Genomic DNA, 16,891 nt, shown 5'->3' on the forward strand with positions numbered 1-16,891 from the left:
AATGTGGTGCACAAACCTCGCTTAAGTAGGAAAACTAAATTATAAACCAATAAAAGAAAAAAAAATAGCAGAGTGGCTGGCCAGATGACCGAATAGGAGCAGCTGCAATCTGCAACTTCCAGTGAGATCAATGCAGAAGCTGGGTGATTTCTGCATTTCCAACTGAGTTACATGGCTCATCTCACTGGGACTCGTTAGACAGTGGGTGAAACCCATGGAGGGCAAACCGAAGGAGAGTGGGACGTTGCCTCACCCAGGAAGAGCATGGGGTTGGGAAACTCCCTCCCCTAGCCAAGGGAAGCAGTGAGGGACAATGCAATGAGAGACAGTGCATTCCAGCCCAGATACTATGCTTTTCCCATGGTCTTTGTAACTCACACAGAAGATTTACTCCAGTGCTTACACCATGAGGGCCCTGGGTTTCAAGCATAAAAGTGGGTGACCATTTGGGCAGACACCAATCTAGCTGCACAAGTTTATTTTTCATACCCCAGTGGTGCCTGAAATGCCAGCGAGACAGAACCATTCACTCCCCTGGAAAGGGGGCTGAAGCCAGGAATCCAAGTGGTCTAGCTCAGTGGATTCCATCCCCTTGGAGCCCAGCAAGCCAAGATCCACTGGCTTGAAATTCTCACTGCCAGTACAGCAGTCTGAAGTCAACCTGGGACACTTGAGCTTGGTCAAAGGAGGGACGTCCGCCATTACTGAGGCTTGAGTAGGCAATATTCCTCTCCCAGTGTGAACAAAGCCACCAGGAAGTTTGTAGTGTGTGGAGCCCACCACAGCTCTGCACAGTCACTGTTGCCAGACTGCCTCTCTAGACTCCTCCTCTCTGGTCAGGGCATCTCTGAAAGAAGGGCAGTAGCCACAGTCAGGGGCTTACAGATAGAACTCCCAGCTCCTTAGGAGAGAGCACCTAGGGGACAGGGCAGCTGTGGGCACAGAATCAGTAGACATAAACATTCCTGCCTGCCAGCTCTGAAAAGAGCAGCAGATCTCCCAGTGCAGCGCTTGACCTCTGCCAAGAGACAGACTGACTCCTCAATTGGGTCATTGACCTCCATGCCTGCTGACTGGAAGACACCTCCCAGCAGGGGTTGACAGACATCTTGCACAGGAGAGCTCTGCCTGACATCTGGGGGGTAACCCTCTGGGACAAAGTTTCCAGAAGAAGGAACAGGCATCAACCTTTGCTGTTTTGTGGCCTCTGCTGGTGATGCAGCAGCATCTGTGGAGGTCTGGAGTGGACCTCCTGCAAAATCCAGCAGACCAGCACCGGAGGGGCCTGTTAGAAGAAAAAATAACAAACAGAAATGAATAGCATCAACGTCAACAAAAAGGATGTACACACAGAAACACCATCTGAAGGTCACCAACATCAAAGGCCAAAGGTAGATGAATCCACAGTGAGGAAGAAAAAGCAGCACAAAAAAGGCTGAATATTCCAAAAACCAGAATGCCTCTTCTCTTCCAAAGGATCACAATTCCTCACCAGCAAGGGAACAAAACTAGACAGAGAATGAGTTTGATGAATTGACAGAAGTAGGCTTCAGAAGTGAGTAATAAACTCAACTGAGCTAAAGCAGCAAAGTCTAACCCAATGCAAGGGAGCTAAGAACCGTGAAAAAAAGTTTAGAGCAATTGCTAACTAGAATAACCAGTTTAGAGAATAACATAAATGAAAGAAGAGTGAAGAGACAAGAATGGGGGAAAATATTTGCAAACTACTCATCTGACAAGAGATTAATAATCAGAATACAAAAGGAGCTTTAACAACTCTACAGGAAAAAAAATCTAACAATCTGATCAAAAAATGGGTGAAAGATTTGAATGGGCATTTCTCAAAAGAAGATATACAAATGCCAAACAGACATATGAAAAGGTGCTCAACATCACTGATCATCGGAGAAATGCAAATCAAAACTAAAATGAGATATCATCTCATCCCAGTGAAAACAGCTTATATCCAAAGACAGGCAGTAACAAACACTGGTGAGGATGTGGAGAAATGGGAACCATTGTACATTGCAGGTGGGAATACAAATGAGTACAACCACTATGGAAAACAGTTGAAAGGTTTCTCAAAAGACTAACATTAGAGCTACCGTATGATCCAACAATCTCACTGGTGGGTATATACCCAAAAGAAAGGAAATTAGTGTATCAAACAAGTATCTACACTCCCATGTTTGTTGTAGCACTGTTCACAATAGCCAAGATTTGGAAGCAACCTCAGTGTCCAGCAACAGATGAATAGATAAAGAGAATGTGGTACATATACACAATAAAGCACTATTCAGCCATTTAAGAAATGAGATCCCGTCATTTGCAACAATATGGATGGAATTGGAGATTATTACGTTAAGTTGAATAAGTGAGAAATAACTGAAAGGTTTGCACAGAAAGGCAAAGGTAGTGGGGGCTAAAGGGAAGGTGTGGCGGGTTAATGGTTATCAACCAAAAAAAAAAAATAGAAAGATTGAATAAGACCTACTATTTGATAGCACAGCAGGGTAACTATAGTGAATGATAATTTAGTTGCACATTTTAAAGTAACTAAAGGAGTATAACTAGGTTGTTTGTAACAAAAGAGGGTAAATGTTTGAGAGGATGGCTACCCTATTCTTCATTATGTGATTATTACACTTCGCATGCCTGTATCAAAACATCCCATGTACCCAATAAATATACACACCTACTATGTATCCACAAAACCTAAAAATACATTTTAATAAAAGAAATACCTAAATTTCCTATATCTGTTTACTGATAAGGTAAACTAATATGCCCACATAATGTGAAAATACCAAAAAATACAAAATAATGTTTTCAAATAAACTGAATAAAAATTATGAAAAATTCCACATATTAACAGTAATTATTTTCTGTAGTCTATCAGTTTAAATTTAATTTCCAAGATTCCTAGTTCAATTTAAGACCTTAGACTAATACTAAATTCAGTGGTTTCATGAACACCTTTCAATAATTTCTCGGTAGGATGGAATACTGAAATGTGGTCACCAATCACAGGTTATATAAATAAATAAATAAATATATGTAACTTTTATTCTTATTTTATGTTTATGGAGTGGCTATTTGTTTGGATTATGTTAACAAACGTGGGAGTTTTGTAGGCTAATTCAAACAAGTGTAAAAAAGATGTATATGACCTTAGAAATTTGTAATATATGTGCTTGAGAATTTTGCACATCTGCCAAAATAGTTATTTTTAAGAGTCCTCAATCACATCACTTCCAGTTTTCTTTATGAAAGAGAATTACTTTGATTAATGTAATTAGTAAAAGTAGGAGTTAGAACCATGCTAGAAACGAGAATGGATAAGGAATAGGACTGTTATGTAAGGCAATGGAATGTGGTTTGGGTTTTCAAGCAAAGAGTATCTTTGCCTAAAGTAATGTTTTTTGTTGTTATCTCTGTCTTCACTGTGCTTCATGATAACTGAAATCTCAATTTAATTATTTTAGCTGGGCTACATGAAGTCTGTCCTATACATGCATGGTATAGGGACCAGAGCAGATATAGTCTCTGGTCCAAGCTGCTCTGGCCACTGTGCCAGATGATCCAGCGGCATGCATCATGGGCATTATAGGACTCTGTGCACGTCTCTGACAAGCCTGTGGGAGAAGAGAGAGCAAATCCCTATGGAATTAGTGCAAGACCATTCCCTCTTCAGAGGAGGAGTATCCTCTGCCTGACAAAAAAAAAAAAAAAAAAAGAAAAAAAAAAGCAGCAAGTGCAGAACATTAATCCAAGCATAGAGTTCATCTAAGCACAAGCCCCTCTAGGCACAAAACCCTGTGCAGCTCTGCAAGTCATATGCTCCTAAAGCCAGCCATGACTGGAGAGCATGAGCACATCTGAGTGGCAAAAGGATCGGACTGCACTGGACACAGACATGTGCTTTCTTAGATTCCCTTCACTATCTACCATTCCCCTGGTCAGCACCTTGCCTGAACCAGATCAACCTTCCGTTTGGAACGTGAATGCATCACCACACAGTGGGCATGAAGTCTGACTTTCAAAACCTCCACCAAGGGACTAGATGATGTAAGACAGAACAACAGAGATGGTAGTTCTGCCTCAGGTAAACTCTGGCCAATAGGATATAGAAGTCCAATGATAGCTGAGCAGAAACATTCTCCCTCCTCTCTCTCTTCCATGGACTAATGTTGGCTGTGGTTTCCCCTTGTAGCCCTTCTGGAAAAAAGCTGGGAGCCAAGTGCACGTATCTAATGACCACCATTCTGTCTCTCTCACCTCACTGTGAAGTGGCTGCCAGCAGAGTCACACCAGACATTACCACACATTGTTTCACGTTTCTGTCTCAATTTCCGCATGTCCTTACCACTTTTGTCTTGAACTTGACTTCTAAATAAATGTCATCACTTTAATAATAGTTATTAAATTGAAAACATTTTAGTAAAGTAGCTGGTTACTAACTCAATTTTTTGAAATGACATGCCATTTTTGTTTAAATAATAATCAACTAGAAAATATCATAATATACATATGTAATTCACAATAGAAAAAAACACGTATTCAAATAGACCAAAGTTGCTTATATGCTTTTTAAAAAATATTGTAATAGGTGCCATATGATTTTGATGTTCTACTTTGTTTCCAATTCAGACATCTGATACAGCTTCATCAAGACTGTATTATTGTGATATTTCCCCTAAAACTGTGGAATAGCCAAACTTTTCCTTTGATGAAAGATTCTGCTTGGATAAGCTTGTAACCCTAACCTGAAACCAGAACAGGGGAATTCACGCAACTGCAGATTTTGTGATTTATTTCCTTTTCATTGGTTTACCACATCAACTTACCCATTTTATCCACCCATTTATTTGTTCATTTAAATTATCATTTTTGATCTTCTATTCTTGGTGCTGCGTTCTAGTTCCTGGGGTCTGTCCAGAAAGCTGGACAGACACGATCTCTTTTTTTACAGTTCTTATATTGTACTGAGGAAGATACAGAATTTAAAAAAAAATACGTAAATCAGGTGTGGGGATGATTTATCTTAAGGTTTAAATGACATCGTTAAAATTTCATTACACCAAGACTTAAAACAGTCAGGCAGAATTTAGCTGTGAACAAGAGTGTACGTTTCTTTCTTACAATAGAACATTGTATAAATGAATATATCAACACATTTTCATTTCATCATTGACAACAAAATTACAACGTTAAGGCACATCCCATAATTAATACATAGATTTCATAGATACTATTTTAACATTTACAAAATGTTTCACTGAATTATTTTTCATAATTTCTATTTTAATATTGATAGTTTTTTTGGAAAAGAGAAGATTTGAGTTCTCTTATCTGAAGTTTTCAAGGAATATTCTAAATGGAAGATAAGGATACAATTAGCAATTCAGGGGCTTAAGAGTGCTTTAGAAAAAAAATACTAAAATAATTTACATCACATCTCAACTTCTAAAACGGCTTTTCTTTAACTCAAAAGCTGGAAGAAATGACGTTTCTAACTGCATATGAAAATGGATAATAGCAATAGAGATCATCACCATGATTTTTCATCCCTTTGTTACCAAAGAGATTATTTTTAGCTCTTCACATACTTGTATGAAATCTAATATTCCTCAGTACTGCTTATGGCAGACATACACGAAATTTACTGTGCATACGCTTGTCACTCGATTTCCATTCTGTGCATTGTTTTCTAACAATAATTCTGATTGCTTTTTACTAAACAGAAAATAGAAATTCATAATGGAGTAAAACCCCAAAGATACATCCTCATTATTGATATCAAATTGAAAGACCTTACCATCAAATAAGTTATAGGTTCAAGCAATGAATTATAAGCTCACTGTGATATATTTGTGTGGTTCAAATAACAATAGAAAAGAAGAATATTTTTCATGGAATAAGCTGCTAGTCCTTAATAATTATAAATAGACATCATAATTCTACAAATGAAATATAAAATACATGAATGAAATACACATGGCTTCATAATTCTGAGGAATTTTTGTCATATTTTGTATAATTTGGCAGTTTGTATGAAAAAAAAGAACATGTTCGTGTCCTTGTTCCTAAGTTTTCATACACTCATAAACACACACACACACACACACACACACACACACACACACATATATATAAATAATTTTAGGTCAAAGACTTTTCTAGGTATATGTTTGGAAATTATTCATCCACATATTTTACAGAAAAACCAGTAAGAAATAGAAAATGTTTCATACACCACCAGTTTGTTTTCTGCTAGAAGACACACTATGCTCCTCTTGTGAATCTATGGAGATGAAGGCTTCTGTCCTTTCACCCAGTACCTCACTTGCCACAAAACTGAAAGAAAAGTCTGCTTTAGCTTCTTGTTTCCCCAAATCAGGACGAATGTGTGGGCTGAAGGATACATGATTCTAATAGCTTTGCAGAACAGGAAGAAAGATTTATTTTCCAGCCTCTCCAAATTCCAAACTGATATCATTATGGACAGAAAGTAAATGGCACATAGGAAGAGGAAGGAGATCACAGTTTGCAAAGCTTTTATGTGGACCTTGGTGCTGGGATCTTGAGACCCTTTACCATAAAGCTGCATCTTCTTGAGATGTTTACACAAAGACCATATTAACAGCACAAAAGATAGTAGGGTCAAAGTGAAGGGTACTAAGTTTGCTAGCATGGTTACAGTCGTATTTGAAAAGTGCATTGCACTCATCAATTTGATCTTCCAAGTCATGTTTCCTTCATATTCTTTTGTCCGTACAATCTCATTCACGTTTATGACAAAAAGATGACAAGCCAAAAATAGCAAAGGCCCCAACAGCATCACCAGAATGACACTCTTAACTCTCCTCTTTAAGTGAAGAAACATAAGGTTGGAGAAATTGGCAATCTTGAGCACATAAAATATGCTGAGGCAAGTAGCAAGCCAGTTGCTGAAATGACTGGTTACTGCCCAGAGGTTATAAGCAGTAGTTCTTAGGTCTACACTATAAAAAGCTGGATTCAACACAGTTGAATACCAATTTAGTAATAATACCCAGAGCAAACCAACTCTGGAGACCGCCAGAGCAGTGAGAATTTGGTCAGCAAAGGAGATCTTTTGTCTCTTGACCAACTCAACGGAATTTACCAATGCTATGAAGCCATTAGCAAAATTTCCAATAACAAATGTAACCACTACTAGAATGGAAAAAATGATGGGTAGAAAAGTTATCATGTCTGAACAGACAAAAAGAAGATTTTAAAATGCTGGTGTTGTATCCGGAGTTGGTTCCTGCAGGTTGGTTCGTGATCTCGCTGACTTCAAGAATAGAGCTGTAGACCTTCACAGTGAGTGTTACTTCTCCTAAAGATGGCACAGACCCAAAGAGTTAGTGGTAGCAAGGTTTATTGAGAAGCTTCCACACCCAGGCACGTTGCTGCTGGTGGCTGAAGTGGCGAGCTTTTATTCCCTTATTTGTCCCCTCCCATTTTCCTTTTTTGTCCTATCAGAGTGACCTTTTTTCAGTCTTCCCTGTGATTGACTGCTTTTAGGATCCTGCTGATTGGTGCATTTTACAGAGCGCTGATTGGTGCATTTTACAGAGCGCTGATTGGTGCATTTTACAATCCTCTGGCTAGCTACTGAGCGCTGATTGGTGTGGTTTTACACAGTGCTGTTTGGTGCATTTTACAATCCCCTTGCTAGCTACAGAAACTTTCTCCAACTCCGCAATGGATTGAGGAAATATAGCTGGCTTCACTTCTCAGTGTAATATCACCGGTTGTGATTGCTTGAATATCCTGACCTTAAATTCTATATGCACCTGATTTGTGTATGTGTTGTGACATTCTTTTTACTTTTAATTGTTGTGACCAGGGTCAAGCCGGAAATCAGTGCTAATGGATGAGTTCTATGATCTCTTATGGAAAACATTCTTATTTTCAAACAACTCAAATTAACTCATTCATTCACTGTCTGTTCTTGTTCTAGGCTGGAATTATTCACATTGAAATTGACATGAAACCTGAATCCTCATTTGCTAGTGTGCAAATAAGGACATATTCACTTTCAGTGTTTGCAATTTTTCCTTGTGTAACCTCTCCATCATTTATCTTTAGCAATTTCAGTTGTTAGGGAAGTTTTCTAACCCAATACAGAGATCATATAGTAAATTTCTGAATTCTCAAAGGGAGCTTTGTCATAACTAAGATCATCACCAATATGGCCTTTTTTAAATGACAGATTTAAATACACAGAATCCAAACTTATTTTATCAAAAGCATCTAAGATTTTCTTGAGAACCATAGGCAGACCAATGTTCCATGAGATCTGGTTGCTGCTAATACTTTTTTATAACTTCATTATTCACAAGCTCATAAATGTGCACAAAAATACCCACATGTGCACACCACTTATGAATGGAGCAAATAACTTTCTTGTAATTTCCAAAATAAAAAATGAGTTTCCAAGTTGTTGTCCAGATGAAATTAGTTCTATTTTCCCACTCAGGGCTTTCAGCCCATGAATGATACTTATTTACCAATCATATCTCTAATTCTTAGGACTTTGGTAAGGCTTCTTTCAAGTCTAATGCTTACATATTTATTATTATATAAAATATTTAGAAATTTTATAAGAATTCCTGAGAACCAGACCCTTTGATATATAATCTTGCAGTATCCTCCTATCACCGGAAGACTGACTACCTTTCCCCTGAATTTGGCGTTCAATCATTTAGCTTACTTTGATGAACAGAAAATTACTACACTTTGCATAGAGATTTGAGATGGCTTCCATGTTGGGGATTCTTCCTCTTTCCATTTCCTATGAGAACATCGCCTGGCTAGTACACTGTTCCCAGAAGGAGAATGAGAAACTAATGACGTCAGATTGCCGCTACCTGATTCAGACTAAATTGACAAAACTCTAACGTCCTCCAAGATGCAGGATTTGGCCCATCTCAAATCACCACAACCATCCACCAAACCCAGCTTAGAAAAATGAAATCCAGGCAGAGCATAGGCAAGGCCGAGGTGGGTGGATCGGGAGGTCAAGAGATAGAGACCATCCTGGCCAATATGGAGAAACACTGTCTCCACTAAAAATACAAAAATTAACCGAGAGTGGTGGCATGTGCCTGAAGTCCTAGCTACTCGGGAGGCTGAGGCAGGATAATGGCGTGAACCCTGCAGGCGGAGGTTGCAGTGAGTCGAGATGGTGCCACTGCACTGAAGCCTGGGCAACAGAGTAAGACCCTGTCTCAGAAAACAAAACAAAACAAAACAAGACATCAAACGACATGTGAGATATAAACATCTAATATAGTTTGGAGGGTTTTCTCCTGCAGAAAAACATAACTGATAAAAGAACTGCTAAACCAAGAGCGTGGGAAATACGTACAACCTTGTGTCAGGAATTCAGGAGCCAAAAGAAAAAAATATGTGGAGAATGGCAAAGGTTTGTTCCTGTGAGATCGATAATTAAGGCTGGAAGAAATCCTTTGGAAAGATCTGGGGGGTGGCAGATAACATCATCTCACATCCTCATGCTGCAACTAAATAAGAAAGTTCCTATTTCAACTATCTTAGAGTTGTATAAGGAGGTATACAAATAGTCGATATTTCTCCTCAGTATATAATGAGACGAGTAACAATAATTTCCATCAGACATTGCTCCTAATTACAAATTTGTATATTGAAGTTAGAAATGAACCAGTACAAAAATGGGGCATACCACAATTCACTGTAAACACTCAAGTAACCATGATGCAGGGCAATACAAGGAACATTGAAAACAGCCCTGGTCCACCTCCAGGCCACTTTCCAAGCCCCTCAACCCTTCTTTGCATCTCCTGAGTAAGCAATATCTGTAATTTATGATGAATATTTCCTTACATTTCTTTATACTTTACCATCTAGGTATGCAACTCTAAACTGCATAGCTTGGTCTGACTTGCTTTGAATTGTGTGTAGGTGCAATCCTACATGTTCTTCTTGTTTGTGGCTTCTTGGACTCAACATTGTGTTTCTGAAATTTAGTCACATAGTTGCATGTACATGTGATTTTTTTTCACTTCTCTATATTGTTCCATTGTATGGAATTAATGTTTCATCCAACCTTAATATATATTTGGTCAGCTTCTTTTTTGAACAGTTATGAGTAATTCTACTACAACATTCTTTCCTATATCATTTGATACAATTCCTTTGTATATATACCTTTGAGTAGAATTACATTGTCATTGTTCAAAATCTCTTCATAGACATATAATATTTCAAAAAGTAATTTAACTAAACTTACTCCTGTCACCTTTACCTCCAGTCTATATTTTGCCATTTGCATATATCTTATCAATTATATAATCACCCAATAAGACATTATTATTTTTAAAGTAAACATTCATTTAGAATTATGCACTTATTTACCAGTTTCATTAACTTGTATTCCTTCTTGCATATTCAACATATATATTCTATATATATGAAACTATATATTCAATAGTTTCAATAAGACCCTTTACTGGCTAGTCAGGGTGGTTCACAACCATAATCCCAACATTTTGTAAGGTTAGGTCAGGAGCACCCAGGAGTTCAAGATCAGTCTGTGCAACACAGCGAAACGGCCTCTACAACAAATGAAAAAGTTAGCTAGACACAGTGAAGCTACTCACAAGGCTGAGGTGGGAGAATGGTTTGAGCCCAGGAGTTCCAGATTGCAGTAAGCCATGATCCTACCACTGAACTCCAGCCTGGACAACAGAGTGAGACTCCAACTCTACAAATAAAAATAGTAATAATAATAATTTTTCTTTCACCTGAAAAGATGTATTTTAAGTTTCTGTTTATCAAGATCTATTTTACTTTTGAAATACACTGAAGACATGATTCTATTGAACTCTAGGTTTATTTTTGCTCATTAAAACTCAGGTTGTCATTTAGACAGTGATTCCCTTTAACATAATCTCTATCTTTTCCTTGAGTTACTTTTCAAATTTTCTATTGGTCTTTGACGTCCTGTCATTTTATGTTAATTTGGTTTTAGTTATCTTGTCTGAAGTCTGATGGTTTCTAAAAATATATGAACTGATGTATTTTATCACTTTTGGGAAAATCTCCATATTGCTTCTGCCCCATTTTCTCTCTTCAAATATTCCGTAACTGCAGAAGTATGTCAGTTGTTCTGATTGTAGCTTCAATGTCTCTGACCCTCCTAGCCTTATATTTTCTATCTGTTGGTCTCCTTATGCTTCATTATGGGTAGTTATCTTCCAATTCACTAATTCTTTCTTGTGTTTAACTGGTTGTTAACTCTGTCTATTGGATTCTCAAAACTGATTACTCTTTTTTTTGTCTGATTGTTTTAGCAGTAGAAATGAACTTTTGTTCTCCTTATATAAATCATTTTTCTAATGGAGAAACTAAACCAAGTATTCCTAAAACCAAATTCTTATAAAAAAAAAAAAGAGCTTTTTAAACTTTTAGTATACCTGACATGAAAATGGTAATGATTTTTGTTTTTGTAATACTTTGGTGAAAGTAGAATAAAAGCAAGGTCTAGGCATCCTCCTGCAACTTGTAAGAAACTGGAAATTGACTTGATATGAATAGCTTTTTTTGGGATAGTAGCTTATCTGTTGCTGGGTCATCACCACAAACTCTCCCCACAGGGAAATTCAATGAGCAGTACTGGATCTCAAAATGTCATTAAAATTCATAAAATACACTATCTCAACCACAGCTCCACCATTCGATTCCATGATTTAAATTTTGCTCTTTTTATTAGCAGAAATCAAGACTTCTTAGTTTAAAACAATCTAAAAGATCAAACAGTAAAACAATACTTGCGAGTTTATACAAAAATGAAGGACATCTGATATAAGTAGACTTGAGGTCCCATGGAAACAAAACTGAATCTGGTGCTTCTGTGAAATTCCACCATTTAATCCCTATCTGTGAATATAGTTTTGGTTATAGAACTATAACTTTCCAACTCCATCATCACTCACTCAAGTGTGACAGAAGATCTGAGGTCTTACCTCTGTTTGACAATTTGGTCCTAAAACTCCCTCTTTAGAAATAAAAGCTTGCCATAAAATGTGTTATTTGCTTTATCTCTCTTATTAGGTAATTTTATTTACACGAAAATCTAAATTGTTTCTGTAACATCATAGTGAAAGGAGGATTCATTGAAGGTCATCCATAAATAATTATTTGCTTAAGCAATGTATTGTAAAATAAACTACACTTAATTTCTAAATCTAAATGTATTGAGCTTGACTTGAAATTTGCTGTTTACTATTGTAACTTTCCCGCATTGATGATGTTTTAAAAATTCCTTATTTTGCAAATTACGTATTTAAATATCTCAAAAACAAATCATTTCATGAGATAGCTGAAGATATAGATGATGATGAAATGATGATGGCAGATGAAAGGGAGAATGCTATTTGATAAATATGATTTCAGTCTTGTTTCTAAGTACTGAAGTTCAGGTTGATGAGAGAATACTATCATTCTTCCTCGTGGCTTCATAATTCTTCTCTTATCTCAGCATCAGGCCTAGACAAATACCCTCCCATTGTATTTCATCAAGAAAGATGTAAAACCAACATATTTTCAATGATTTATTTGTTTCTTTTTTCATTAACCACATTTTGAAAGTTGATAACATAAGTGACCTCCAACAATTAGGATTCTATTTTGGGATTTGTTTTTCTTTGGCATTTTTGAATACAAACATGGACAAATATTCTATATAATAATACAGTATATCAACCTCATTTCATCTTTTAATAACATCATTAGCAAGCCAAATTCTTGTAAATGCTTTTTCACATTCTTAGCTATGGTGACTAAATCTGGATTATTTTACTATAACAGTCAAAGTAACATTATATATGCACACACATACTCAAAGATCACACTAAATACGTTTTATACCTTAACAAATTTGCCTTTCTATGTTTTTTTCTCTAATGTAGAGCCAAAAAATTTATAGTAACAAAATATTTTACCCAACACACCCATGTACAACAGGAGTAGTATTGTGAAATTAGAATGCTAACAATATGAACATAAATATTTCCTTTAGAGACCCATTTTTGGATATATTTAATTTAATATATTTAATATCCATTGTACTATAATTTATTGGAAATTCATGAATTTCTAACACTTTCAAATGTGTATCATAAATAAATTGGAAATAAAAAGTGTCTATCAATAATGAATATTCAACTTTTGATGTTTCAAATTCATATTAGCATTAAGAATGTGGATTTACAGTTCTTTATTATATTTCCCTTTTTAAAATTAATTTAAGAAAGTTTTGGGCCAGGTCTGATGGCTCACATCTGTAATGCCAGCTTTTTGGGAGGTTGAGGCAGGTGGATTGCCTGAGCACAAGTGTTCAAGCCCAGCCAGGGCAACATGGTAAAACCCTGACTCTACAAAAAATAGAAAAAATTAGCAGGGCGTGGGGGCGCATACCTGATGTCCTAGCTACTCAGGAGGCTACGATGGGAGAATCACTTGAGCCCAGGTGGCAGAGGTTGCACTGAGCCAAGATTGCAGTTGTGTACTCCAGCCTGGGCAACAGAGCGAGACCCTGTCTCAAAATAAAACAGGAAAAGTTTTAAATTTTAACTTGGATTTATTAGGACCATAATGTTCTATTCTCCTTTATTCAGCAAAAGTTCTAATTTCAATGGTATCTATGAGAATATGCTGTATCACCCTAATTTTATACTTAGAAATGTACTTTATGTTTCTGCTTTTTTAACATTTTTTTTTATTGTGGAGCATAGCATACATATAGAGTAATAACATCTCATAAACAGTAAGAGAAAAAATTATAAGGTTAACATTGATGCTACCATACCTTGGTAAGAAAATATAATTTGCCAACAATCCAGATACTCCCAGTATATGTCTTGCTGTTGACATTTTCCTCCCTTCTGGCTATTCCAATTGTTATGACGATCACTCATATGTTTCACTGTAGAGTTTTATGACCAATGTAACAAATTACAATTACTAAAAATAATGTTTTTGAAACTTTATGTAAATGAGATTATACTAAATGTGTTTTCCATCTTGACAATTCCTCTCACATCTGTATTATTATCTATGTAGCTCAAATTTGTTCATTTCCTTTGTTGTATTATTCTGTTGTAAACTGTGAGTCTTGTTTGTTAATTTTGATCACTGTGTAGTATTCCATGATATAAGTATGCTGCAATTTGTTTATCCATTTGGAGCACTGATAGACATTTGAAGGACTTCTCAACTTCAGCTATTAAACCTCAGTGATATGCACGTGTGTGCGTATGTATTCTGATAAGAGTGCAAATACTGGGTCTTCGAATGTGATCCATCATCTTAATCAGATAATGCCACACTCAATGTAATTGCACTGATTTACAATTCTGGGAGCAGCGTATGAAAATTCCCATTACTTCATATGCTTTCCAAAATAAGTAACATCAGACTAGTTTTTATACCTTTATATATATAGAAAATATTAAACCTAACATTTTATAAGCCTTTTTCTATTATAATTTAGAATGTATCATTTATTCAAAAATTGTTATTCTGTTTAAATTCTATAACTATGATTTCATGCACATTTATTAATAATGAATTATATATTTATTTATTCATATTTCTTATTAGTTTTTCTAATATTTTTTCTTTTTTTTTTTTTTTTTTTTTTTTTTGAGACGGACTCTTGCTCTGTGCCCCAGGCTGGAGTGCAGTAGCGCGATCTCCGCTCACTGCAAGCTCCGCCCCCCTGGGTTCACGCCATTCTCCTGCCTCAGCCTCCAGAGTAGCTGGGACTACAGGCGCCCGACACCTCGCCCGGCTAATTTTCTTGTATTTTTTAGTAGAGACGGGGTTTCACCGTGTTAGCCAGGATGGTCTCGATCTCCTGACCTCATGATCCGCCCGTCTCGGCCTCCCAAAGTGCTGGGATTACAGGCTTGAGCCACCGCGCCCGGCCATTCTAATATTTTTTCTTAAAGTTTTAAATACTCTTTTGTTATGAACAAGTGTAATTATACTAGACATATTTCTTTTAATTAAACATTATGTCAAATTACTTTGAGAAAATATTATTAGTTAACAGCATACTGAAAGACAAATTTCAGCATTGTTTAACAACTCATTAAAAGGACTCAAAGAAAAAGAAATGTTGAAATATAGCTTCTTTTAATGTTTAAGATATTACATTATATATATAAATTATTATAGTTGATAATATTATACTTTGTTCTTAAAACATAAATACAATTTGTAAAACACAAAGGAGAAATAAAGCCTGTTGAAAAAATAAAAAAAAAAAAATAGTCTATAAGCGTAACGAAGTTGCCCATGGGAAAATACGAATTCTACCATTACTGTTATGGAAAAAAAATGATTAGTAAAAATGATACCATGTCCGAATTTTTTAAGGCAGGCCTAATATCAATGGACAAGATTCCCTTTAAGGTCCTAACCTTAATTTTTATGTGCACCTGATTTCTGGTTGTGCAGTAATGTTTTTGTTCCTTTTAAATTCTCTGACTGGCCGGGCACACGCCTGTAATCCCATCCGGAGGTCGGGAGATCCAGACCATCCTGTTTAACACGGTGAAACCCCCTCTCTCCTAAAAATACAAAAAAAAAATTAGCCGAGCGTGGCGGCGGACTCCTTAGTCCCAGCTACTGGAGAGACTGAGGTAGGAGAATGGCTTGAACCTGGGAGGTGGAGCTTCTAGTAAGCTGAGATTGTGCCACTGCAGTCCAACCTGGGCGACCAGGCCAGAGGCCCTCTAAAAAAAAAAATGTCTAATGTCAAAATGGAAAGCATAGGGGGATGCTATTGAATGAGTTCAAGGTTGTCTTAATGGAAAACCTGATAATTTCCAAAACAGCTCTAATTAACTCCTATTCAAATACTATGCCCTTGTTATAAGATAAAATGTTTCATACTGATGTTGAACTGAAAGATGAATTCTCATTTGCTAGCATGTAAATCAGTTCATATTCCTATTCATAATTTTGCAGTTTTATTCCTTCTTTAACCTCTCCATAATCGGTGTTAAGCAATGGCAGTTGTTGGGGAAATTTTCTAACCTAATACATAAATCATACATCGGATGCCTACACTGTTACATGCAGCTAGGTCAAAACTAGAATCATGACCACTGTTGAATCTTCATTTTTCCAATGCCAGATTTAGTGAATCCCAGCTTTTCCTACCAAAAGCATACAAAGTTTTCCTGAGAAGCCCAGTAAGGCCAATGTTCCTTAAAATCTGGTTGCCGCTAACTAATAATTTTGTATAACTCATTGTTAACATGCTCATGAACACAAACACGTACACACACACACACACGTGCGCACACATACACACCACTCATGGTTGAGAAAAATTACTGTCCTATAATTACTAAAATGAAAAATTAATTTTCTTACTTGGGCTTTTCAGTGCATTTTCAATATTTATCAAACTTAATCTCTCATGTTTAGGCCTTTGACTAAGTTATTCTCTTGAGCCTTAAACTTCAATACTAGTTATTTAATTAAAATACTCAGTAATTTTATAACTGTTCCTTGGGCACCTAAAAAAATGTTTCTCATTGAAGAGTCTACACTTCTCTGTGTATAAATATTCAGTTTTGTTTTCCTATATTTAATTTATTTTTGATTACTTAATGTTTTAAGAAGAATAGTTGTTAAAATCAGTCTCCAATCTTGGATTTTATTTCTTTTCATTTTTTATAGTATAATGGTTTCTAAGTGGGGATCTTGGAGTCACACTGCCAAGACAAGAAACCAGATTCCCTGCTTGCTACATCTGTGACCTGAGACTCCATTTTACAACTACTCCCTACCTCAGTATAATCAC

General features: G+C 36.3%; 1 protein-coding gene across 1 annotated transcript; it reads right to left on the bottom strand.

Annotated features, from left to right (window-relative positions):
- Positions 1–6,292: 6,292 nt before the first annotated feature.
- Positions 6,293–7,318, bottom strand: LOC694161 (taste receptor type 2 member 43). The gene has a single exon (XM_001082472.4). The coding sequence runs from the start codon at positions 7,232–7,234 to the stop codon at positions 6,305–6,307; it is 930 nt and encodes a 309-aa protein (XP_001082472.2). The 5' UTR covers positions 7,235–7,318; the 3' UTR covers positions 6,293–6,304.
- Between the last annotated feature and the right edge of the window lie 9,573 nt (positions 7,319–16,891).

This window comes from Macaca mulatta, chromosome 11 (assembly GCF_049350105.2).
Source record: "Macaca mulatta isolate MMU2019108-1 chromosome 11, T2T-MMU8v2.0, whole genome shotgun sequence".
Lineage (NCBI taxonomy): Eukaryota > Metazoa > Chordata > Mammalia > Primates > Cercopithecidae > Macaca > Macaca mulatta.